Source organism: Acomys russatus, chromosome 32, assembly GCF_903995435.1.
Source record: "Acomys russatus chromosome 32, mAcoRus1.1, whole genome shotgun sequence".
NCBI lineage: Eukaryota > Metazoa > Chordata > Mammalia > Rodentia > Muridae > Acomys > Acomys russatus.
In genome coordinates this window covers 49,036,991-49,064,898 of record NC_067168.1, presented here as the reverse complement: position 1 = coordinate 49,064,898, position 27,908 = coordinate 49,036,991, and the positions used below count along the sequence as shown (strand labels likewise).

Sequence of the window (27,908 nt, the reverse complement as noted above, 5' to 3'; positions counted from 1 at the left end):
AAAGGGCATCCTGCCTGCTTCCAGAAGAATCTTAATTGTGCCCTTGTAGAATGCCTTGATTCAGAGAAACCGAGACAAATACAAGCAAATACAGGCTGCTTCCAGCTGCTAAGTGTGGAAACAACGCATTACAGTGACAGGTCAACCAACACGGTGAGGCCATTCAGAGCCGATCTACTCTCACAGTGAACAAACAATACATTCAAATGGCCTCCCACACTTGGCTGAAGTTACTTTACTAAGAACTCAGGGAAAAGAATTAAGGAAATGTGGAAATAAGTCTTTAAAGCATATACACACACATATATAAGTAAATATAAAATACTGTATTTATGTACAAAACACACACACACATGTACATTGTGTGTATGTATCTTGGATGCCATTTTCAAGGAATTTCATCTCATTTCCCACAGAGGCAGGCAAGGGCGTCCTGCGACAAGGTGTTTACTCAGTATTTCCCTCAAGCTCACTGACACTTTTCTACATCTTCTTTGAAAACCATTTTTTTTTTTTTTTTAAGACAAAATCTCACGTATCACAGATGGCTTCAAACTCGCTATGTAGCTGAGGATGACCCTAAGTTGGTTTTCATGCTTCCATCTCCCAAGTGCTGGGGTCACAGGTGTGGCCACCATGCCAGGGCTACAGGGTGCTGGGGTCACCACCATGCCAGGGCTACAGGGTGCTGGGGTCACCACCATGCCAGGGCCACAGGGTGCTGAGGTCACAGGGTGCTGGGGTCACAGGTGTGGCCACCCACCATGCCAGGGTTACAGGGTGCTGGGGTCGCAGGTGTGGCCACCCACCATGCCAGGGCTACAGGGTGCTGGGGTCACAGGGTGCTGGGGTCACAGGGTGCTGGGGTCACAGGTGTGGCCACCATTCCAGGGCTACAGGGTGCTGGGGTCACAGGGTGCTGGGGTCACAGGTGTGGCCACCATGCCAGGGTTACAGGGTGCTGGGGTCACAGGTGTGGCCACCCACCATGACAGGGTTACAGGGTGCTGGGGTCACAGGGTGCTGGGGTCACAGGTGTGGCCACCATGCCAAGGCTACAGGGTGCTGGGGTCGCAGGTGTGGCCACCGTTCCAGGGTCACAGGGTGCTGGTGACCATGCCAGGGGTAAGTGCTCTAATAACAGGGCTACGTCTGCAGCCCTGAAAATACTTCCCACACACACTGTCTTCCCGTGTATCAGCTGCGATCTTCTCCACCCATACTTCTTCATCACGTGGCCACCTGCATCACTTCGAAACAAATGATGATTTGGAAGTAGAGACACTTTTATGGACATTAACCATCACTTAACATTATGCATTACTAAATGTTCCCTAGCATTAAAAAAAAAAAAGCCTTAGGTGATTACTGGACAACAAGTTAGAAGTTACTGGTTTTCTTGTTTGCTTATGGTGACTAGTATTTCTGTAGCAATCAATTATTGCTTTAAGATTAAACAAAAATACCAAGTATAATAAAAACACAAACAATACCAACAGTGGTTAAAAAGAATATGGCATTTTATTTTTGCATATGGATGTACAGTAAATGAATTAAACAAATCACTGCAGGCTCTGGAACATTGATCACTTGCAGCCCAACGCTCTGACAGCAGCCCTTGCAGGTCCACCACATTAGTGGTTCAGATTTGGTGTTTGCTGTAGCTGTTGACAGGAAGTGCTTACTGTGAAATGCCCAGCAGCTTTTGAGTAATATATTACTGTAGACATGGGCTGGGCATCAATATTCTATCTTTGGAACAAATTATGCTTATTTACATGGTCAGAACAGGTGGCTCTATTTACTTTTATCCTATTGTAAGCTTTAATTACTGATTTTAAGCTACACAAGATTTTCCCAGAGTTTCTAAACGCAGTAACTCTTACTGTGTATAAAAGATAATGTTGAAAAAAAAGGTAATGTTAAAACAAAGGCGCTTTTAGAAATATTTAAGGACAACATAAGGTACTGCCACTGAAAAAAAACCTACATATTTTCAAGCAAAACACTGATGTACCTTAGCAGTGTTTAACTGGATTGAGATAGTGCAATGATACCACCTTAAATACTGTTCTAATGTCTAAACCTCATAATTACAATTTTAATATATAACCTGTCTTACAATTACAACTATGCACAGCCTGTGAAGCGTAGTTTTCCATCTCTTTTATGCATAATTAAAGTTGGTCCTTGATTTGGAGAACTATGGCTACCTGGAAGCACTAAATTTCAGACACTCATTGACAGCCAAAAAAAACCTTGACAGAGTGAAAAAGCAAGAGTATCATGCATGGAGAAGCAGTTGCTGCCTCAAGTGTCAGTCAAATCTAGCACAGGACCCTCTCTGAGGCCTGCATGTCTCAGTGAGTAACCCCCACCCCCCGCATGTCTCAGTGAGTAAGCCATGCCCCCCAAAATCCTACAAGACATGGGAGGAAGCAGCTGGCCAGTTCAGTGTATTTTCCACAGGGGAGCAGTTCTTAAAGAGGCAACCCTGGACCTTTCGCACAGAGACAGGCTTTACATTCTTTGATTTCATTTATACCTTCCTAAAAAGATAAAACATATCTCAACTTTTTTTTCCCATGACATTTGAGCTGCTAGGGTGCTACAGCAGCACAAGCTGGCTGAAGCCAAGAGGCAGCTACTAGAAACTTCGCACAACTCTAGATCCTAATGTCCTCTTCCTTCCTGTGAAATCACAATGTATCAAACTACCTTTGAGACATTCTATAACATAGTAGAATTAGCGTATTATTAAACTTTTCAGAAAAGTCCAAGGATACACGGAAAATATGCTTGCTAACAGTGACTGCTTTACAGTGACAATGGTGAAACAGAGCTAGAAAAATAATTTCGTCTTAAATAATGAAAGAAGTTAAATTTTTTAAAATATATTACTTATCTGTGAACTGCTGATTAGCTTGACAGTGAATAGACTTCTTCTGATTTGTGAGCTGAAGTTAAGTTACATGTCAATTACAGCACAGCTTCAAATTATAGATATTAACATCCCAACTGTAAAGAGATCATCAGAGCAGCTCTAAGGCGTCACCCAGCCAGACCACAAGAGGTGCGTCTGGACCAAAGATGCCGTAAGACAACCTTGGGGCTCATGTGGAAAGCAGGTCAGTAAAGACTCCAGTTCTGCATCATGGAGTCTTCCAAGCCAAGCCGCTTTCCACAAACACAAATTCAGTCTATCTTTTCTTTCTGGACCAATCTAGGTGCATCAACAAAATCTTTGCCATTGTAAAGAATAATAAAAAATGTTCCAATGCTTGCAACTCCCCAGAAGAGGACATATGCCAATGTTTCTGTCCAAGTGTCACCTGTTGATATTAAAAACAAAGATAACGCATCATTTATTGATACCAGATCTAGCGGTCAGTTGTATAACTTCACAATGACGTTTACTAGCACGTCCACAGGAAAAATACAAGAACCTCCTAAGGTTTAAACCAGGGGCCTCAAGTCTGCAAGGCTCAATAGACCATCAGCTATGGGCCCCTAAGAACTTGTTGTCTCCATGAGAAGTGCCCAGCGGTGCTGAGGCTACTGAGCAGAGGCCTTGCAGTAAGACCTGGACCATCCTTCACACCACCACACAAGCCATAACTGCCATTGAGATTAAATGCTTTACTAGCACAAAAAACTACTACTAACAGCTTAATCATAGTTCTATGGTCAATGAGATTTCTCAAAATACCTATACAAAACACACTTTACAGAATATGGGTTTTAGGAAAGTTACATATTAAAGTTAACTGTATAGATCGTAATATGCTGTAATAGCACTAATACAACTCTGCTGGTGGAGTTTATGAAGGTTAGCAGCACCCATGGAGCAAAGACCTATTTTGGTTTTCTCTTTGAAGAGCTAAGCCTTAGCTCACTTCTCTTCTGCATCTGCTGGCCTCGACTGCAGAGAAATACATGTAGGGTCAACTGGCAAGTAAGATCCCAGCGCTCTAGGGATGGAAGGCAGAGCACATCAGGGCTGGGGTGCACTTATGTTCCCTCTCAACCACAGCAAGGATGAAAACCAGCCCCAACCACGTGCGTTACCTGACAGGTACCAGCCACAGCATTCTGGATTTGTTTTTTATTCAAAATTATCCCTAAATTTGCAACATTACCAATTTTCAAAGCTCTGAGTTTTAAAGGGTGCTGTACAGAAGACCAATCAGTGTTTGTTTGGGTATTTGTCTGGTTTGGTTTCTACTGCTGTGACAGATATGATAACCAAAAGCAACTTGGCAGAGGAAAGGCTTTATTTGGCCTATGCTTTACAGTCTATCACTGAAGGAAGCCGGGGCAGAAACTCAAGGCAGAGAGACCTAGAGGACCATGGAGGAGTGCTCCTAAGCAGGCTGCTCTCCACGGCTGCTCAGTTTGCACGGTTACATAACCCAGGGCCACCTGCCCAGGGTTGGCACTGCCCACAGTGTGCTAGGCCATCCCACATCAACCATTAATCCAGAAAACGCCCCAGAGACTTGCCCACAGGCCAGTCTGGTAAAGGCATTTTCTCAAGTGAAGTTCCCTCTTCCCAGATGATTTTAGCTTACATTAAGTTGGGGGAAAAAACTTAACCATGACGGGACTTAGACAGGACTCACACATGCTCAGTAAGCACTGTGCCACTGTGCTTCTTCCAGGCCAAGAAAGGGCTCCCCGAGGACCCCGCCCCCCACTCACTCAGGCAGAGATCTTTGGATTACTTTGCCGTAAGCCCTGCAGAAGGTCTTTAACCAATGTTGAGCACAGAAAATAAAACAAACCCATCTCACAGGGAGATGAGGGCCCACGGCACAGTGGTGGTGGCTGTTGCTGTGAGCTGAGCCATCTTTCCAGACCTGCACAGTGCTTTCTAAGACACAAGTTGGAGGATCCTGGGAGTGACTGCAAACCAGTTGTTGGCCTTTGAGCAATTAGCACATGCTGACTGGATTTGCCCTTTTTCCTTCTTGCCTTAAAACCTGGCACAGACTGATACTGCAAGCAATTGCCATGCCTTTTCCTGTTTTTACTATAGGTTAGAATGGACTTTTCATTTTCAGAAGGCCAAAGGACATACTACAACGACTGCATGAGATAAAGACAAAAACTATCTACTGTCTGGCTCTTTGCAGACGTTTGCTAACTAGAATAGCAAGTTACTATGGCGTTTCCCCTGTAATTTTATTATTTCATCAAACTACGTGGCAACTGCTCACAGTGCTGAACTCTGATGAGGGCAGGGATGCATGGTATTCCACTGCCTCCTAAGGGCAACCGAGGGAAGAGACGAGGATGGTAGTGGTGGGCTGCCAATCCCTAACCCTGAGAACAACGGAGACCTAACTATAGCCCAGCAAAGCAATAAACACAACAGTCTCTGCCTCAAAATCTGAAGACTGAGTGTCAAAGACAAGTGAGAAAATCATTCTGTACAGAAAAGTACATGCTGATTCTACCAGGTGCACCAAGGACGGCATTCCTCCTCTGAAAAAAAAAAAATGTCTGCATATTCATGGCTTCAGTGAACATGCTAGGAGAAAAGTACAGAGAGCTATGGGAAGCCAGGCTTCTACAAGAAGGAACAGAAGGCATGGGAGGTCAGGGAAGTGCATCTGCAGGATGCCATCAAGATGGTGGTCTACACAGAAGTTTCAAGATAGCCAGGACGAAACAGAGAGACCCTGTCTCAAGAAACAAAATAAACACCAAAATATTATAAATGAAGGCCAGCAAAATAGCTCAGTGGGTAAAGGCGCTTGTCACACAGCATAGTAATCTAGCAACAAGAAAAAGAGAAACTATATTAACTTAAGGTACACACACACACACACACACACACACACACATGCACATGCGCACACACACACACACACACACACACACACACACACACACAAAGTTAAAGCCCAGGACTTCGTGGGTAAAGGCATGAGTTTTGCAAGCCTAGCAACCTGAGTTTGATCCCTGTATATAGAAGTGGAAGGAGAATTAATTCCACAAAGTTGTCCTGTGACTTCTACATGTGCACCCCTCATGTGATAATAGTAATTAAAGGAGAAAGTGGTGGGGGAGATACAGGAGGAGAATCATAAAAATACTTTGTTTGAAAATGCCATAATGATATCAAATAGCCTGTATGGTAATTTAAAATAAGAAAAGAAAAAAAACAAGATTCTAAACAAAGAATTGGCCACGAATAAGCGCAGAAAACTACGGTTAGAAATGTGCCTAAGTGCAGGGTGATGCTTACCACTACCAACACAGACAAAATAAAACCCATTACCAAAGTACTCACTAAGCTTAGCAAGTTAACATCAAGTGTTGAGTGGACTCAAAACTCAAGATGCACAACCAAGTTCAACACTCTGACAGACGAACACTAAGAGGCGGGCACTGTGACACACACCTCTAATCCCTGCACTCGGGGCAGAGGCAGGCAGATCTTTTTTAGTTCAAGGCCAAATTGGTCTACATAGAGAATTCCAGGTCAGACAGAGCTAAACAGTAAGACACAGTCTCAGAAGGAAAGGAAAACATGAACTGAGAGCGCACTTACCAGCCATGAGCAGGCAGATGATGCACATTGAAAAGGCAACAACCATGATGATGGGCAACTGGGAACAGTTCAGACAGCTGGTTAGGAACGAGCTACACGGCCGCCCACACCCACCCAGCCCGAAAAAGAGCAAAACGTCTGCAGGCTAATACATGCAGGGTTTGTTTCTATTTTTAAATCGAATACCACTGTCTATAGGCTCAATCACAGTGCCCTCCGTCTCCAGACTGATGAAGTTATGGACTTAAGGAAGGGTGCTTCTGCTCCCAACCTGGCAAAATGACCATCGGGGCAGCAGACCTCTCTTCCGTCCAGGGCCTCTGCACTCTGGCATGAGGGCCTAGGAGAGGTCACAAAGAAGCAGAGCATCCCAGACACGCTCCGCTCCTCATTTACAAAGTTATCTCTAGCAATCCCCTGATCACAGAGGGAGTGACGTTCTCCTGAAAAAAGGGATTCCTCCACAGTTCCTCATGTGTTCTTACAAGGATTTGTGGTAGAGTCATGAAAGAAAGCAAACTATTCAATTATTTCCTTCTCTTTGGGACAGAAATAAAAGTGTACATTCCGTTTACAACAGCATGCCATGTTTTCAGCAGAGGTGTTTTCTACACCTTCAGACACAATAGTTCCAATCTTGAAAATCATAAAACATTTCTTACCGCCAGGAATTTCCAGTCCCGTGGAACACTTAAAGGACTATGAGATTCTAATTCATCCACTGAATAGTTTCCAAGAAATAAGTCTATGGAATCCTGTAAAAGAAAGGAAGTTGTGAACTTTTCAAACTTGATTTGACAACATTGAGTAACAATGTAAAGATGCATCCGTTCAATGCCAAAACCCAGCAAACACACGCTTACTTGTCTAAATCCATCAGAAAAGTTGTTCTTGTAATACCGCAGTAACGAGTTGCAGCCATCCATTAAAAGTCCCCATTGAGTTCTTTTTCCAGTTCTGGTTAAAAAAGGCTCAGTTTTAAATTATATACATGCACACTAGGTCCTCAGCTTTATGAGCAGTGACTGTTATATAGTTGTTTCCCTGTACTAGACACCAGTTTACGGATGTTCCAAGTCCCTCATATAGAGAGAGAGGTGTCGTGTTTCCACATACCCTATTCTCACCCTCTTACCATGTCTAAGGTATTCATGATGTCTAATACCATGCACATATGTGGCAAATGACTATTAGCCTGTATTATTGAGGAAATAGTGATACAGAAAAAAAACAGCACATGCTCAGTACAGACACAAATACTTTTTCATAAACACTTTTGGTTAATGGCTGGCTGAATCCACAGATACAGACCATGGATAAGAGGGCCAGTCAATTGTATTTGTTCTGTAAAACATTACCAAAGTAGATGCGAGAGTGAAATAGTTTTAGCTACAAAAAAACAAACCAAAACCCTATGAAAAGAAGTGCAGCCCATGTTAGGAGGTATAAAACGACACAGCAACTGGGAACCATGCTTGCTCCCTGGGACCCTCTACAGGGTTACAGTAAAGATCCAGAAGCACTTGGGACACGTGAAGGAGCAGGAGCATCATCTAGAGCTCTGCAGAAGACCAGCTCACAGCCCTCTGTGCACCACACTGCCCCAACGAGTGCTCACCAGTGCCCAAGCTGGTGAGGCCCAGGTCCCGAAAGCTGACCACAGACCCATAGAACTCCAGAAAGCACTGGGACCATCACGCACTGATGTGAAGAACAAGCTAAAAGCATGGCTCACCTTGTAAAGTCAGTCTTCAAGGCACCAGTTCCTGCATACTGTTTGGCACAAGCATTAGCATTATCGGCCCAGGCTTTGGGGGGAAAACAAAGCTCATAATGATTAAAGTGCCAACTAAAGTTCTAATGCAAAATATTAATTTCAAAATTTGAATAACTTTGCTCCTATTAAGTTACCTACCATTTTTGTAAATCTTCTCAAATTCATCTTGTTCTTCAAGCTTTTGTCCTACGTGCAGAACTCCTAGTCTCTAGAACAAGAGTCACACCCGTGTTTGTGAGTGATGAGACTGCAGCAGAGCAGACTGTGGAAGAAAAGGAAACCGTCCCCAAACCCTACCATGGGGGCTCTCTTCCTGCTGGTGCAAAACACAGGTGTGCCCCAGTGTGTCAGAGCTCTTGTCCACCCCCTACAGACTGCAGGAAGCTAGCCTCCCACACTTCCTTCAGCCCCAGAACAGTGGGGACAATGTCTAGATGTGCTCGGCAGCTGCTGGGAGCCGTGGTGGTTGCTCCCTCCTTCCTGTCCACACCGTCACTGTCACCGTCCCCGCCAATCCCACGCTTCCACATCCAGGCCACTCTGCACCCAAGGACTTCTAACAATCATGCTACCTATCATCCTCCCCAAAACAGCGCCCACCCATGAGCGCCCACACATGCGCAGACACCCCTTCTTGTAAAATTTCAAGGGTTTCTGGGTCCCTGAATCCCCTTCTCTGTGGACTCCTCTTTGGGATCTACCAAACACATACTAGAAAGCCCTGTCTTGGGTTTTCTTTCAAATCATCAACCCCTCGAACCACTTGAGACAACCCTTCACTACCTCTTGCTCAGTGCGAGTCAGAGCACCCCAACGTCTTTACCTGGGCAAAAACTGCCCCTATTGGAGGCCAAAGAACATGAGGGAGTCCACACACCAGCTGACAAGGCCGCCTCAAAGACTTCTGCCCAAAGATACTCTGAAGTTCCTCATGTTCCATCAACCTGTGTCTACTAGGGGAAGCAGATTATACAACTGAATTGAGCAGGCTGTGTTTAATCAGCCAAGGGACCAAACTATTCCTAACCCTTCCTACTGAAAATGAAGGCTGAAGTATCTTCAACAGACTGGCACAGCACAGCACAAGCTGGAGGCTGACCACCATCTCTTTGGCATAGTTAAAATTCATCCTAAATGCCTAATTGGCATTTCCTGATTCTGTCATTTGAATACTTATAAATTATCTAGACCTTTGGAACATACTTTGTCCCTCACAACAAATGCCAATGTGAATTAGAAGTCTAGGTTCTCATTCATATTTAAAGTTAAATATATATACAGAATAAGCTGTTTGCATTCATTTTTTCCCCCTTAGCACAATCTTAATGGTAAAGTAATTATGTCAGAAACTTTTAACCAAGAAGCTTAATGGCCCATGTTAGGCCAAGAAATGTAAACAAAAACCTTTTTTCTTTTTTTGAGATAGGGTCTCATGCGGCCAAGGGCAACCTGATCCCCCCGATTCCACGCCCACAAGCTATGTGCCATAAACATAAACGTGAGAGCAAATCTAGGCTTCACTCATACCAAGCAAGCACTCTATCAACTGAGCGACATTTCCAAAACAGTCTTGTTATACTAAATTAGAGGGAAAAAGTTGGATGAGGTACGCAGGTGAGGAAGCCAAGGCAGGAGAATGAGGAGCTAGAAGCCCTACACGTGCTAGGGCGGCCCTGCCTCAGAAACAACACAAAGCAGAACAAAGGAAAAGGCACGTCTTAAACAAACAACGCCTCGTGCAGTTAGATAGAGGTCAATGAATGGACTCACTCACTTGTGGCTGACATCAACATAACTGATGGGCCCTCTTAGGAGGTAATGCACTTGTTCTCTTTAACTCTCTAATTCCACTTCTAGAAATTAGCCTGACTAAGGTTAGTTTGATTATCAACTTGGCACAGTCTAGAGTCATTTGGGAAGAGTCTGAATGTGGGCTCTCTGTAGGGAGGCGGTCTTGATCACACCGCTGCTGTGGCAGCCAGCTCGAGGCCGAGTGACAACCGCTGCTCTGGGTCCTGAACTGTGAGAGAGCTGAGCACTATCAAGAACATAGCATCTGGTCCCTGCTAGTCTCTCTACACCTGACTGTGGGTGTGACTAGCTGCTTGCAGCTCCTGAGGCTTCGATACCCCACGTTGTATACAGTCTCCTTCAAGATAAAAAACATTCCATCTGCAGGGAAGCTCCTTATGACTAGGAAGGAAACGACTCAGAAACCTCAGCAAGTCCCTGAAATTGACCAGACACACCAGGCGTAAACTGACCCTCCCTCCCCAGTTTATGTAAGTAGTAAGGACTGCTGAGGCACCCTCAAGCCACCAGGATGGCTGCAAGAGACTCTCCAATCTCTGAAGCTGCCTGCAAGTCATGCAGTAACCTCCAGGCATGCAGTTTGGTGTTGGGGTGGGGTGATTCGGCCGTGTCTGAGTTAGTTTTGCTCCCTTAAGTAACCCCTCCCTCACACTCGGTAAGTAACCCCTTCCTCACATGCAGTAAGTAACCCCTCACTCACACGCGGTAAGTAACCCCTCCCTCACACGCGGTAAGTAACCCCTCACTCACACGCGGTAAGTAACCCAACACTCTGACTGAGTCAGTGGTTTCCCTTACTCTGCTCTGCTGTGCACTCCCTAGCTGGAAGGAACACACACGTGTTCACGTCTCCCCAGCAGCACGCTCAGGAGACACGACACAATGCCGGGCTCCAACCTGGAACAGTAGCTAGAACAAACCTTTGCTCCCTAAATTGACCTTGTCAGTTTATTTAATCAAAGCAATCGGAAATGAACTAAAACCCAAAGGAAAAAATACAAGTTAATGATATTAAAAACAGACACATTCTCTACAGTATTATTACTTAGGGCCCCAAAATATAGTAACATAATGGCTTAATAAATTATAATTCAATATATACTATTAAACTATGATTACATAAATACTAATGGAAAACAGCAAAGTAAAGATCACATGGGTGCTCTGATGGCAAAGTACAAAAATAAAACTCAGGTTAAGGTGTGGACAATGTGAGTACTTTTTGTTGCTGGTTTTCAAAAGTAAAGGTTCTTTACTTTTTTTTTTCAATAAAAGATTCAATAAAGTCATATTTACCTGCAGCTGGGCCTGAAGGGGAGCGTCGAGCCAGTAAACTCTGTATGACATTTGTTCTGTCTAGACAGTCCATGCAGTTGCTGCGGAAAACTCCTTCCTGGTTCGCCACCACCTTGCCGGCGGAGTCTACTAAAAAATAACTGAAACACATTTGTGTGAGCACTCCTATACCAAAGCACACTGAACACCCCAGTGACACAGCTCTTAGGACACAGGTCTCATGGGGTGAACTAAGTAAAACACATAAATTGCAAGGTCAGAGGGAGTGAACAGTCAAGTGTATTTCGTTTTTCTAGACCAAATGGGAAAATAAACGGCTGAGGCAACACAGCCCTTTTGCTAAACACAGCTTTCACAGAAGTCGTCACACACAGAAGAGCTGGGAGGACAGGGAGACTCCTGCTATGGAAGCCACCCGTCTCTCCTAAGGTCCCTCACACAGTCACTTCAGCCATGTCCCTACCTATCAGGGCTGAGTCTCTGCAAAGTCCCAACCAGCATCTCCTGAGTTACAGATAAAGATTCTTAGCCTCGACGACCAATGCAATCAGAACCTCTGAAGCAAAGGACGGAAAATGCACTTAAAATGTTCAGTCTCTTTTAAAATGCATCACCATGCAACTAGACAATAGAAAGTACATTTTTGAAAATAAAAACGTCCTCTCTCCTTCATCACTCAAATATGTATACAGTAGCCAAGCACGGTGACAAGTTTCTGTGATGTTTTCATTTTTGTAACAAGTTCCTCAGATAACACTTCGAAGCAAAAATTTTGATACCATCCAATTGGTTAAGAACATGGCAACAAACGATCTGCTGCCAGCCTTAGTGCCCTGGCCAGCCTCCCAGATGCAGAACTTTAAATAGCAGGGTTGGGTTTTTTGTTTTGTTTGTTTGTTTGATACTCAAAACTATTAAGCGGCTCTAAGGTCTGAATGAGAGAAAATAAAACATGCAAACCAAATATCTAGCAAAGTCTGCAGGGCTTAGTTTGAAAACTAGAAAGTAAAATTATTTCCCAAAACACAACAGTTTCATCAAAGCTAAGTCAAAACTATCATATTAGGAAGAAGGACTTGAAGAAGGTATTTAGATAAACAATCACTTAGCTAATGTCCTGGAGCACAGCGAGGCTGGCTGCACACAAGGATGTGTCACTGGTACACACAGGAAGTCTCCTAGGTAAGCATTATTCTCTCTACTTTACAAATGGAGAGACAGAAGTCTACGGATGGCCATCTGGCCCCAGCTCATATGGCTAATGAGGGACGGCCGGAGACACTGTCAGAAGGACAGATTCCTGCTACTATCTCAAAGCCACTGGAAACTACACTGTCGTGAGAGATGACCTAACCCTCCTATCTGAGGAGCACAGTGACCAACAATGACAGGGCTTCTGCAGTTGAGTCTTCTCCTTACATTTTTGTTGCTGCTGTTGTTTTGCTTTTGGAGACAAGATGTCTACATAGCCCTGGTTGTCCTGGAACTCCCGATTTAGAACAGGCTGGCCTCAAATTCAGAGATATCTGTCTGCCTCTGCCTCCAAGTGCTGGCGTTAAGGTGTGGGCCACCACACTGTCCTCCACCACAGCCATTAATGGTGAACCCGAGGAGCCGCCCCTCTACCGCCAACGCCAGCCCAGACAGTCTCCTGTCTCACGCCAAGCACAGTACCAGCCTACTATTCTCCACCAGCTGTGCTCATGATGGAATGTCACAGGAAAAGAAATTAACATAGCTGATAGCTATGTTATTAATATATTCTTAAAAACTGAACAAGTGCGCAAAGAGATGACTGAAATTTAAAAGTACATTTGGTATACTGTACACAAGTAACAAACTGTCAAAAAATTAAAAATTAAAAAACGTACACGTGGAGTGCCAGGCTAGAACTATCAGAGGTGAAACAAAAGGACAGGACGGTGAACAGACTGTTCAGCTTTAAACGAGTGAGCCTGACCGACGCACGGGACAACAAGCACGTGAACCGCACACTAACACGTGGCACACACATCAGAAAGCACCACAATGACGTTAAATCTTTCCCTCCACTAATCCTACACTGGAGATTTTTTTTTCTAGGCAAATTTTAACACGAGTAAAAAGATACACAAAAATTCACCCAAAGAAAAGCACTTGGAGAACACGCTTTCAGAGACAAGGAGAGGGCCCAGTCACGCATCTGACGTAAACATCTAAAGCTGCGGAGAGGACACTAAAAATTATCATTACAAATGCTCACAACAGAATGCTGGGATAAAATGACACACTGCTAAAAACAAAATAGTGATAAACCAACTGCAGCTACGTGACAATTTGGAAAAGACTATGAACACTCCTGAGATAGGTCTATCTATAAGAATTCAGTTATTCTTCAATCAAAAACACTCTTCCAATATAAAAAATTAAAATAAACAGCTATTTAGGCACTGACAACCAAGTGAAACAGCTTCACAGATCTGCTAAACAACATGTAATTAATAAGACTGACATATACAGCTCTCTCTCCCCTTACTGCTCTAAAGAAGTAATATGGCTTACCTTAACTCATCCTGCATTTCTGCTACTTGGTCCAATAAAATACTCAGTCGATCCCATCTCATATTTTTACACTCCTTATGGAAATCAAAGGCAATGTACCTACCAAAAAAGCACATACTCAGAAACTGACAAGACCATTCAATTTTCTTCTATTAATAACACCCCTTCAAGATGATTTTTCTCTATGTCAGAGCACGCACAATGCTTAGGAATGTAGTGCCTCCTTCATTCTGGATTTACTACTAGCACCACAGCAGCGCGTGCACGGGCGCACGCACACACCCACCCACACACCTCCCATGCTCATATCAATGGTGGAGGACAAATTAATTAAAACTATTATAAGATAAATTTTGTTATCATTTGTTATTCTAGGGACCTGCAGGTAAAAGTAGAGAAACACAGCAAATGCTAGTGAAACAGATCAGATTTCCAGTACTGAGGTGTACACTTCAAAAGGTACAATCCAGCTGGGTAACATGTATTTATTTTCTGTTCCTGTATGCAAAGAATGTGGCTTCTTCTTTCTCCCACTTTCCAGATCAACATGTTCCAAGTACTGGAACTCAGCTCCGCCATGGCGGATCAGGCAGGTGTCTGCTGTGTACTAGGGGTTGAAGAAGTGCAGGAGGTAAGACAGCCCTACAGTGCTAGCTACGCCCCAGATGACGTGTACATTATACATGTGTGTACAGAGAAAAGTTTGTCAATCTTGGTGAGTGTTTAAGAACAACTCTAGAGTGAGATGACATCTAAGTGGAAGGCATCCACCGTCTGACACCACTCTTCAGAAGGGCGACGTGTCATGAGCCAAGCTCTGACAGCCAATGGAGAACACTGACTAGATGAAGAAGGGCATACACCCCAACTTCCTGCTCAGGGATCACAACAAGTAGGGGACTGGAAGGACACCGTGCTCCCACCTGAAGAGTGAAAATGCAGACAAAGCATCCGTTGCTGTGTAACTCTCCCTGGCTCTATCCACACAGTGTGGGCTTCTAGCATGTAAGAGAGTCCACCACCTCAACGGTTCTCAAGAGAGAATGGTAACTCCCAGACATTAGCACAAAAGCACACATGGGCCAATCCCAGGAAGCAAGGAGAGCATCTTAAAAGGCAATTTCAACAGAAGTAGCACTGTAGGTTATTCTTAGTGCTCTGACCAGAATTATCAGCTACAGCCTTGCTTTACACAGACTATCAGACAGAGTACTGAAAGATTACTGCTCCAGATGAGGTTACACACAAGTTACACTGATCCAGATCATACAAGCACCTGCTGCAGCTCCTGCAGAAGACCCATGTTTGGCATCGACAATGGGCTGCGTACATCCAGCCTCCACAGGCACGCGCGCGCGCGCACACACACACACACACACACTTTTTAACGCGAGCTGAAATATAATAGCACATTCTCGGTGTTCATATACAGTCACCAAGGGAGGTACCTGATCATCCCGCTACCCAGTGATGACACCATTTTTGCAAATGTTTGCTCAAGTGGTTTTCTCTGATCCCTTGTGATTCACCTGTATTAAAAACAAAACAAACAAACAGAAAACCAGTATGACTTTTTATTTAGATAGTAATACTAGGAAAATAACAAGGAAATTCTAAGCTTTCATTTTGGCACAGAAACACAAAAAAAGAAGAAATCATCTGAACCAGTTTTGTAGGACCTATGGAAAAGTGGTCAAAGTTTACAGTAACAAATAAAATATCTATCAAGATATCCAAGCTATACAAAATCTCGACAGCATTCTGTCCTTCCCCCTCCACAGGTCAGTGACGGCTTCTATAATAAACAGCAGCAATCTTGTTTTGAGCTCCCTTCTTCAAACCTGCAGAGCAGACCAGCCTGGATGCACAGCTGAAGGACTGGCCGTCTCTGTGCTGTGTAGCTGAGTGAAGGAAAGACACGGGGCGGAGTGTACAGGCTACAGCTGCACTCTCAGCCAATGGGTACCTGGGCAAGAGCTCCCTTCTGGAGAGAGACATAAAACAGACTGCGTAAGGCCTAGACCAACCAGTGACACTCTTTAGAAAACAGGACATTCAAAAGTAGCAGTAAATATGAAAGCTACTTCCATGCTCACGCAAGAAACATGTCCAGAAAAACCCTAATACTGCAAAACACCACTGCCCACAGCCCACTGTCCACTGCCCACAGCCCACAGCCCACTGCCAGAAGCACGCCTGGCTAACTGGTAAATGAATCGCTGTCTCAGAGCAGAGCCAGTTTGCAAAGAACAGAAGACAGGTTGTTCTTTTATTTTGTTATTTTGTCTTTTCTCTGAAGTCTGCCAAAACATTAGCTGAACATACTAAAACACAGTCTTCAGTGAGCACACAACGATGAGGAAAGTCTCTGCAAGAGAGTCTGGAAAAGTCCACAGCAAACGCATCACTATAACCTTGAAGAACCAAACAACAGCAGCAAAAGCACTATCAGCTCTGGGAGGAAAACTGACTCCAGTGTTACATTACAATAATGAAAGGCAGAATGTTTAAGGAAAGTCAGTCGTACAAATAAAAACCTAGTGGGGTGTGGTAGCAACATATTTTTAATTCTAGCACTCAGGAGGAAGAGGCAGGAAGATTTCTCTGGGAGTTCAAGGAGGATGCGGGCTCGATTCTAAGCACCCACACAGTGGTTCACAACCATTTGTAACTATAGTTCTGGGGGATCTGACGATAGCTTCTAGCTTCTGTGGACACATAGTACACATAGATAAATGCAGGTGATATACAAATGAAAATAAAAATAAACAAACGTTTAAAAATAAAGGAAGGAGAGAAGAAAAAGAAGGCTTCAAATCAGTAACCTAACGTGCACATTAAGGATCTAAAAGACTCCAAAGGTAGCAGACAAAAAGGAATGATACAGATTAGAGCAGAAATAATAAAACATGCAGAAAACTAACAGAGGAGACAACCAAACACTAGTTCCTAAAAAGATCAGTAACACTGACAAGCTCAGCTACAATCAACAACAGCAATAACAAAAGTGGCGAGATTCAAATTACGGAAACCAACAATAGTAATGAGGATACTGCTAATAACTTTTAGAGAAATGAAAAAAGAATTGTAAGAGGACACTTCAGATACTCATATGCCAAAAAATGTGCAATTCAAGTTAAACAAATTTCTTAACTCCAGTACTCAGGAGGCAGAGGCAGGTGGATCACTGTGAGTTGGAGGCAAGCCAGGTCTACAAAGCGAGTCTAGGGCAGCCAAGGCTACCCGGAGAAACCTGTCTTGAAAAACCAAAAACCAAACAAACAAAACAAAACAGCAACAAAAACATTTATTTCTTAAAAGAGCAAAACCAAAACAAAACCATACACACTAAGCTGGGAGTCGTGGCGCACCTTTTTAGTCCTAGCACTGGGGGAGACGGAGGCAGAGGCAGGCGGAGCTCTGTGAGTTCAAGGCCAGCCTGGTCTACAAAGAGAGTCCACGACAGCCAGGGCTCTGTGTAACAGAAACCCTGTCTCGAAACAAACAAACAAACAACACACACACACAATCTACTACAACTGAACAATGAAGAAATAGAAAACTGGAATAGCAAAGTGATGACGCGCTGGCTCACCTATGTCAGCTCTAGCACCGGGGAAGCTGGGGCAGAAGGGACACTAAGAGTTCAAGGGTAGCTTGGGCTAACATTGAAACCTCACCCCAACCTCAGCACCTTCCCTCTCCACAAAAGAAAAATCTAAACAGACTAGTAATTAGAAAGGAGACTGTTAAAGAAAAGCCTCAGACCAGATGGCTTCACTAATCAATTTCACTAATCTAAAAGTTTAAGGATTTAATAAGAATTAGTACTACTTTTCTTTAAATTCCTTCACGATGCTCTTTAACTCATTCATAAAACCTAAAAAATAGAAATAACCCAAATGTCTATCAATTCATGAATAAATAAAATGTCCTATATTCCTACAATAAGATACTATCCAGTCTTGAGCTGGGCGTGGTGGTGCACGCCTTTAATCCCAGCACTCACGAGGCAGAGGCAGGCGGACTGCTGTGAGTTCGAGGCCAGCCTAGTCTACAAAGTGAGTCCAGGACAGCCAAGGCTACACAGAGAAACCCTGTCTCAAAAAAAACAAAAACAAAAATACTATCCAGTCTTTAAAAGTAATGCAATTCTGATAAACATGGATGAATCTTTAAAATATTATACTAGATGAAACAAGTAAAACAGAGGAAAATATTATATGATTCTACACATATGTGAGGAACACAAAAACAGACAAATTCAGAACAATTGGAGAATAAAGTAAAACAGTCGCTGGGAACTAAGGGAAGACAGTAAAAGAATAACTACTAGGATCAGAGTTCCTGTTTGGTCTGATAAAAAGTTATAGAAACATTAATTTAAAAATTAATCTCCCTGTTTTTTTTTTTTTTTTTTTTTTTTTGGTTTTTTGAGACAGGGTTTCTCTGTGTAGCCTTGGCCGTCCTGGACTCACTTTGTAGACCAGGCTGGCTTCGAACTCACAGCAATCCACCTGCCTCTACCTCCCGAGTGCTGGGATTAAAGGCGTGCGCCACCACGCCTGGCTAATTTCCCTGTTAATTAAAGTTTTTGTTTTGTTGCCTGCCCCCCAAAACCAGTCAAACCTACCAGATTAATTATGACTTGCTTTCCATAAATAATTACTTGTGAATCAAAATGTCTTTGGAAACCATCCATCTAGAAGAGAGACAACAGTATATAGTTTATTAGACTCTATTACATGATAATTACCGTATTTTTAAAATACCTCCTTAACTACCCTGTTTCTATATTCAAGAGAGTGCCAGGATGAGGACCGTGCTCCCTGGATGCTGGGAGCACCATGAGGTAAGCAGCATTACAGCCATTTGTGCTGCACTACGGCGTCACTGTGTCAATTCTGAATGCACCCACGACAATCACACACTTCACTGAGGTCCCCACGTGCCCATCTGTCATGCTCCCGTGGTCTCTGTTCTAGGACTTGTGACACGTTATTTGAGGCAGTTTTTTCTACAGTCCAGGAGAGGGGCCTTAAGGGTGCTGAATTATGACTTGTGGGGAACAAATACATGTTCTATATGCAAACCAAAAAGCAACTTAGGTTCTATTTTAACCAGTGAAAAATTCAGGAAAATACATACATGATTTGCTACTTTGTTGATCTGTGGCTGTGGTTTGTACTTTAGATTTGGTCTTTGTGACCAGAAAAAAGGTATTGATCCTCGAGTCTAAAAGAAAAGAGAGAAATGTGAAAAGAAAGAACACAAATTAGTGTTTTTCAACCTAATTACTGTAAGCAGTACAGATATTAACAACTTTGCAAAGAAAAACAAAACAAATCTACCAGCTACAAAAGTCTATATGTACCTTCTTAAATTCTGTTTTGCTAGCTATGGTGGCACACACGCTTAATCCCAGCACTGGGAGGCAGAGGCAGAGGCAGGCAACTCTCTCTGAGGTCAAGGCCAGCCTGGTCCACATAGAAAACTCCAAGACAGCCAGGACTACCTGGAGAGCCTGACTGAATACATACATACACACATACAACCAACATCCTTCCCAATGTTACACACATGGCTCTTGTGTAATAGAAAGTACTGGGCAGACCTTAAATTCTAAAACAAACAGATTTATCTACCAGTAAAAATTAACAAGTTAGGCTGGGCAGTGGTGGTACACACCTTTAATCCCAGTACTTGGGAGGCAGAGGCAGGTGGCTCCGTGAGTTCGAGGCCAGCCTGTATTATAGGACAGCCAGAGCTGTTACACGAAGATACCCGGTCTCGAAAAACAAAACAAAACAAAACAAAATACCAAATCCCAAAAAACCAATTTATATATAAATTATATAGTTTGGCAATACAAAAAAAAAAAAAAAAAAAAAAAAAAATGCTTTACTCATTCTCAAAGGACTGTATCTACAAACATCTGAATTTGTTTATCCACTGACATTCTGGAGTAGGGAAAGGTGAGGAGGCCTGAGTAAGCAGGTCCAGCCAAGCTGTCAGTACAGCTGTCAGCAAAGGCTACAGTGGTGAACTGCTAAACTCCATGCACCTCACACTTTCTTCTCTCTTCTTTTTGGGGGGTTTAACTTAAAGGCAGGAAGTATCTATGAGATAGTGCCATATTAATAACCAACCCTTTTATTATCTGAACTTTTCCCACATTGTACACAAAGTCAGTACTTAAGAAAGAAGGGAATAATATTCAGGATGTCCTCTGAATAAATTATAATAAATTAAAATTCAAAAAGAAGAAAGGAAGGAAGGATGGAAGGAAGATTGGCCTGGCAGTAAACACGTGTGATCCTAGCATCGGGGATGCGGAGGCAAAAAGATCAGGAGTTCAAAGTCATATAACAAATTATATAGTAAGTTTAAGGTCAGCCAGTGCTACCTTCAGGTTTGAAAAACCTGAAGAGGAGGAAGAAGAGAAGAAAAAAAGAAAGAAAGAAAAAGGGAAGGAGAAGAGGAAAATTTCAACACGACAGAATGACGATCAAGTAGAAAGGCCATCACATGACCATCAGACACATTCACTTGCCTGTACAAACGACGCCCTGTTCCCATTGTAGTGCACAATCTGTTCTGTTTCTACAAAGTTAGCTGCATGACCTTCAGAATCAATTCCTAACATTTGGGAGAAAAGAAATATATAAAAAAAATCAAGACAACATAATTACCAACTAAGCTCACATTAATGGGAAAGTATTTATAAAATTAAAGTTCCAACAAATGGATAGTACATTATCAGAAAACTGAAAGAAGCTTGTTTAAATAGGCTTAAAGAGTAGTCACGATTTATTTATATAAACATAAAGCTAATTTATATTTTTCATACTATAAATATCCTCAAAACAGTACCTTTTGAAGAAAAGAAAGTCAAGCATGCCTATGAGTCCTATTTTTAAAGTTAAAGCTATCATTTTTGTGATTATACTTGGTAATAACATAAAATTAAATAAAAATGTGGCTCAGTAATGAAAGGTACTGCATCACTAGTGCTTAGTTGTAATGCACAGAGTCTCTAGAAGATGTTTAAATGGTGTATGACCCTAAACATCTGTGACCATGTCCATGAAACCTAGTTAGAGAAGCAGTTTAATATAATTGCCAGAGACTCTATACTGGTTAGGAATTTCTGATATCTGAAATATTTCCTTATCAGTTTGTTTACATAATTTATTGTTGCTATGAAAAGTCTGCTAAACAAAAGCATTTTTCAAGGTAGTCCTGATGCAGATTACCAAATTACAAGAAAGAAATGAATTTTTAATTCCCCTACATTAAAATATCCTTTTCTGACACATTTCTCAAGTAAAGCACTGAGCTATCACTATCAGTGCACCCGTGACTACACAGTAGCAGGTATCAAAAGGAAACAAATTTACTGAGCTACACTCACACTTGCCAATACTAAATTACTTTCAGAATCACAGGCTGCATTTGTTTCTTTCTGTGGTGTTTTGAATGAGAATGGCTGCCCACAGGCTCACATTAGGCACTACCTGAGAGGGATTAGGTGTGGCCTTGTTGGAGAAAGTGTGTCCCATGGGGGCAGGAAGGAGGAGGGGCCTTGGGGTTTCAAAAGCCCAAACAAGGCCGGTGTCTCTTCCTCCTGCTGCCTGTGGACGCGTTACTTCTCCAGCACCGCATGTGTCTGCATGCCACCATGATGTCATGGGCTAAACCTTTGAAGCTGTAAGCCAGCCCCAACTAAATGTTTTCCTTTTCTAAGAGCTGCTGTGATCATGGTGTCTCTTCACAGCAATAGAACACCAACTAAGACTCCTTACATAATTCTCATTAAGGAGCAATTATCTTGTTATCAGTTGTCTTAAAAAGAGAGAAGTGGAAGAGAGGAAAGAGGAAGATATTATGAAAAGATTTCCAAAATATACTAATTTTAAAAAGAAACCAAGATGTAGGAAAACACGTAGAAGATTATAACCACTGTCTATAAAAGGAAGAAAACATGCCGGCATTGATATAAAAAGTTATAGAATAGGATAAATAAGAAACTAACACCTGGTTATCTGGCAGAAGAATAAGAACCAAACAGAAAGCCAGGCAGCCGCGGCACACAGCTTTAATCCCAGCACCCAGGAGGCAGAGGTAGGCAGTTCTCTGGGAGTTTGAGGGCACCCTGGTCCACAACGCCGAGTCCCAGGATAGCCAAAAGCTACATAGAGAAACTCTGTCTCGAGAACACACAAACCCACACCCCAAGAACAAAGAACCAAGCAGATTAATAGAAATTTCCTGTCATTTAAAAAATGCAATTCATGCTTAAAACATGTATTCAATGCTTAACAATCCAAGAAAATGTAGTTAAGGAGATGCTAACACTAATTTGGTTAAGACCATTCTTAGTAGCTTTTTCTCAGTGGTATAGCATCTGTAATAAGATTAATCAGACATTCCCTATATAACACTCTGATCTCAAAATTAGTTATTTAATAGGATTTTATTCTGATACATTATGGTTGAAAGCAGAGCAAATGTTGTCAATCTTCATAAACACAATAACTCTAATACACATCTTAACAGTTTAGGAGGCAAATCGGCACATTTTTAGTGCAGAGCCTGCAGAATTATAAGCTGAAGTCCTGTAGTAAAATGGCTGCCTTTACACATGCAAAGAAGCCAGGAGTGGTGAGTGAGACACTGTCTGGAGTGAGAACTTTCAGTCACCCAGTAAACATGCAGCTGTTATTAAACAGTTAGTGACGACAGTACCTGGAGAAAAGCACAGAAGACCTACTAATCACTATAATGAGAGGACATTAGCAGGGGTATCAAATAACATAATCTATAAGGTCACAGGAAAGTCATTCAAGACAGCAATGAACAACGGCATAACAGACCAATCATGCGGACAATGGCATAATGGCCCAGTCATGGCGGCAGGAAGTGAGTCTTACCTCTTACGTAGTAGCGCACGCCAGCCCTGAAACAACTCCTTCGGGAGATGAGAATCCAATCAAAGTATTTCCCATTAATAGAACATGAGTGCATAGTAATAACTTAACTACATTAAGAAAAATGTAATGTAGAAATAGCTCTAGAATCAACAGAAATCTATTTATGCTAACAGGAACGCACTGTCTTTAGGAGGGGGAAACAATATGCAAGTCTTGCTGGTTCTTCATGGCTGTTTGCAAACCTTCAGTACCCTCGTTCCCCACTGAATCCGTCAAGTCAGCTCTACAGTGACATGAGGTCAGAATACTTAAGGACTTTGCTAGTGTTTCTATTTAACCTTCTCCTTTCCCTGATATCTTCAACTACTTTCTAAAAGTATAACACTGTCAATGATATCACCAAAACCCTGTTCTGAATGAAAACCAGGGATCTGAAAGAAATCTTCAAGTAAGAAATGGAAAACAGAGTAGGAGCTGGGAGCACAGTTCAGCCCTGGGTTTGACCTCTTGTACTACAAGAGGTAAAAGTTTAAAAATTAAATGAAGGGGGGGAGCCAGCTATTGTAGCTAAATAAGAATCTGAAATATATAACTTGTATAATTATATATATAAATTGATCTTAACAGTTGGTATATGAAGACTTATAGATCAAAGTATTAATCCAGAAACAAACGTTAATTGCTTTTTCTCTGGAATGTAAATAGTGAATCTAAAAATGGGAAAAAATTAACATGAAAAATATAAAAGGGTAGAGTGCTTTCTAGCATGCATGAAGACCTGCGTCTGACCCCCAGCGTGACATAAGGCCAGATGTAACGACCCACACGTGATTTTAGCACTCAGAGGTAGAAGGTCCAAGATCATATTCAGAAGCACAGCGCTCACGTCAGCCTGGGATTTCTCCAAACCTTTCCTTCAGTAATAGTCACTGAATTGTGCAATTAAAACTGATTAAATTGTGGCTTTTAAGTCAAATCTGTTTGATCAAAACAAAGCCTTCGTATTCTAGGGCATCTCTGAAGCATGCTGAGTTCTCCATCTGACCCCATTACAGTCACTGAGGAAGGGCCACTCACCTCGCTCCTCTGCTTGGCTTTCAAGTTTTGCCACGAAACAACGTATTAGTGTGAACAGCTTTTCACTTTCTTGCATGAAAGGCATGACAGAGTAGTGCTCCTGTGGCCCTGCATGCTCTGTATGTCCCTGAGTTCAGTCACTACTACAGTCTTTAATTACTCCCCGCATAAGCACACTACTGGTTGGTTTTGTTTTGTTTTGTTTTGTTGGGGGGGGGGTGTCCCTATTTGAGAAAAAGTCTTGCTATGTAACCCAGCATGGCTTCAAACTGTTAACCTTTCTGCCTCAGCTTACATAGGGCTGAGATCACAAGCATGTACCAGCACAGCAGAAAGGATATACCAGCGTATTTGTCTGTTCTACTGTTGACAGACAGGCAAGTTGATTCTGGTCCAGAGTTTCAACAAACGTCTCTTTTTGGGAGCATGTGGACATGGATCAAATTATATCACACTATCAAAAAATGCCAGCGAACCTGAGAATTATTTTATCTTTCTTCTTTACCAACTACTAATAACGAGTTTATCCAACTCACGGAGGCATTACGAGGCTAACAAGTTTTATTGTGTCACTGGCCATATCATTTGGGTTTGCTTGTTTGTTTTGTTTTGTTTTTCAAGACAGGGTCTCTGTGTAGCCTTGGCTGTCCTAGACTCGCCTTTGTAGACCAGGCTGGCCTTGAACTCACAGCGATCCGCTTGCCTCTGCCTCCCGAGTGCTAGGATTAAAGGCGTGCGCCACCACGCCGGCTCCTCTGGCCATATCGTTTATCTTTGCTCATCTGTTTAGGTCTGCCCTACTGTTGTGTGCTATATGTGACATCTTTTTCTTAAATAACAATTTTTAACAAGTCTGTGACAACCATTCTCTCATCTTTCTAGTTTCTGTACCTATAACCATTATTAAAAAATAAAGAAAACATTTGCTTTTCGGCTTTATGAAAATGACACCACCCCATAACCTTGTAACTCTGTCTTTACTCCCCATAAATTCCCAGGGTCATCCCAGAGCAGTTTACTCCTCTTCAGAGTTGTGTGTGATGGGAAAAGGACCAGGCCACGAACACATACTTTTATTCTGTGGGGCTCACTACTTTGTTACAACACGCTGCTGTGAACGCTTTAGGAATTCATACAAGAAGTTTTTACCAATTCTAAGATTCATTCTTGCTGTCTGTCACCACCAAACTCACTGATCACTCCTCAAGCTCCCAAACTATTCCCCTTTAAAAGTCTAAGGGCTGATAATCTGGCACAGAGGATAGAGGCACCTGTCACTAAGCCTGAGGACCTGAGTTTAATCAACACCTGAACCCACAAAGTGGAAGGAAAGAACAGAATCTTGTCCTCTGACCTGCACAAGTGTGCACATGCACACAAACGAAACACGTTAAAGGAAGAAAGGTGTGCCATCTTCCCTGACCATCCACAGACTAACCCTGTGAGGCCAGAGTGCGTAAGGCACTGGTTACCAAGCTAAACAAGCTCCGCCCCAGGCCCCCACGGTGGCAACAGAGCCGCTGGATCCTCAAGTTGTCCTTTGACCTCTCTGCATGCACCATGGTGAACGCACACCTCACACACACATTCGGTAAAAAACAAAAAGAAATGTCGTCTCTAGCGTGACCTCTTCTCTCAGCTCCAGTTCTGCTAGTTGGGCTCCTTCCTCACACTGTCCTCCGCCACCTACAGAAGCCCTGAGCTTAACAGATGGATGACTCTTCTCCCTCAGACTCCCCATCTCAACGACGGCTTCCTTCCACGTACGTGACAAGAACCTATAGCTACACCACTGTCCTTCATATTCCACATCTACTTAGAAAACCAAGTCAGCTCAACTTGCTACAATTAGCTACCCAACAACACCCATGCCTTCCTCCCCCCGGCATGACTTGGCCTCCTCCCTTGTTCACACCTGGCCCCTTGCTGTAAGAGAGTGGTACTGTAGAAGCTTTTCATCACATGCAGCCCTGCCGTGGCAGCCCTTCCGTGGCCCACAGAGCCCTGAGTAATCTGGAATAACTACCTCGGAGTGCATCTCTCCCTGTCTATTGTGCACTCCACTCGGATGGACTTGTTGGTATCTCTGTAAATATGAAACCTAAAAGTACATTCCTAGTTAACAAACTACATTAAACACAACTCCATTTTAAGCTTTTAACTCAACACTAAGTAGGAAACCTAATTATAAAGCAAACTAGAAACAAGTTTATGATTTTTAATTATTATTTGTCCATTCATAACCTCATTTTATTTTTTTAAAGATGTATTTCTAATTATTATGTATATGTATACACTGTTCTGCCTGCATGTATGCCTAGAGGCCAGAACAGGGCACCAGATCTCATTATAGATCGTTGTGAGCCACCATGTGGTTGTGGGAATTGAACCCAGGGCCTTTGGAAGAGCAGCCAGTGCTCTTAACCTCTGAGCCATCTCTCCAGCTCTATCATCTCATTTTTAAAACAAAACAATGTAGGAACAATTGGCCCAAATCCTTGAAAAGCTACTTAAAACACCTCTGTTCTTATTTTATTCTTAGGAGAACTTTTACAAGTTTGGTGGAGGAGGGTTAGAGGCAGGCTGGTGTACACTTGTCTTGCATGCAGAGGGCTTGTGCTCCTAGCACTTGGGAGGTGGAGGTACAAGGCTCAAAAGTTCAAGGTCATACTTGGCTGCATGGTGAGTTTGGGATGCATGAGACCTATATAAGAAAAGAGATGAGAAAGGGAGATGGCTGGTGTGTGTGTGTGTGTGTGTGTGTGTGTGTGTGTGTGTGTGTGTGTGTGTGTGTGTGTGTGTGTGTGCGCGCGCGCGCTTAGTAGGCAATGATGATAACAGAATAACCAAGAGCTTTACCCTGAGATTTTCCTGATTTTTAAAAAACATTTTCTCCATTATTTTTCTTAATAATATAAAATTCTGCCAGGCAGTGGTGGCACATTCCTGTAATTCCAGCACTCAGGAGACAAAGGCAGGTGGATCTCTGTGAGTTCTAGGCCACCCTGGTCTAGAGTGAGTTCCAGGACAGCCATGCCTGTTACACAGAAAAACCCTGTCTTGAACACCACCCCTCCCTGCGCCCCCAGTAGATAGATGGATGGATGAAAACTTGTAAGGGCATAATGAACAAATAAACTTGACTGCTAGGTCAATAAACTCCATCGCTGTACTTGACATAAAGATGCCAATTTATAGACAGGGTCCTGACTGCTGCACCTTCCTTCAGGGCCCCATTCATGTGCGTCCTACTTCACTGCGATGTCTCTGATTAGGACGGATTCTTAAAATGTATCTACAATGAGACAACAACGCTTGTTTGTATTACGCTTTGGCTTTCTCCAAGCTTTATTCTTTGTATTTTATTTTCATATTTCTATCATTCTTCAAATGAAAATTTAAAATTTCACTTTTCAGGTTGGTGATGACTGCAGTTCTTAATCTGATTTCTTTAAATACTAAGGAAGGCATCCATTAAATAACTTTGCTCTACTGTTGTGTAACTCATTGCTACAAGGTCACTCCAAAAGGGCAAGATGCAGTCTGCGTCTTTCTTTTAAAGCCATCAGACCCCGAACTCTTGAGCGAAAATCGTAACTTACTCTGCAGAGGATAAAACCTAAAAAGGAGAGTGGGCTGTTTACAGTCTATGCTAAGATTCTGCATTTATATGTTAACAACAATTATAAATATACTAAAATAGCCAGGTCACATCACATTTGAGACGGGACTTGTCTTAAAACTTAAACATTTTTAACATTTAAACATGTAAAATAAAACTTAAACAGAGATATAGAAACTAAGATAAGGATACAGCCATGTAACACTGGAAGAGCAAACCGATGACCTAAAAAGGAGACACACAGCATATTTAGAATCAGCCAACCAGCTGGGCGGAAGTGGTGCTCGCCTG

General features: G+C 42.6%; 1 protein-coding gene across 1 annotated transcript in view; it reads right to left on the bottom strand.

The window, feature by feature from the left end:
• Window positions 1-2,754: 2,754 nt before the first annotated feature.
• LOC127184023 (phosphatidylinositol-3-phosphatase SAC1) overlaps window positions 2,755-27,908 on the bottom strand; it is a 142,306-nt gene continuing 117,152 nt past the window's right edge. The window contains exons 15-20 of the mRNA XM_051140236.1: window positions 8,475-8,544; window positions 8,295-8,367; window positions 7,423-7,516; window positions 7,222-7,314; window positions 6,560-6,617; window positions 2,755-3,332 (exon numbers count right to left, since the gene is read on the bottom strand). Of these exons, the coding sequence (XP_050996193.1) occupies window positions 3,196-3,332; window positions 6,560-6,617; window positions 7,222-7,314; window positions 7,423-7,516; window positions 8,295-8,367; window positions 8,475-8,544 (525 nt within the window). The 3' untranslated portion in view covers window positions 2,755-3,195. The remainder of the gene's footprint in view (window positions 3,333-6,559; window positions 6,618-7,221; window positions 7,315-7,422; window positions 7,517-8,294; window positions 8,368-8,474; window positions 8,545-27,908) is intronic.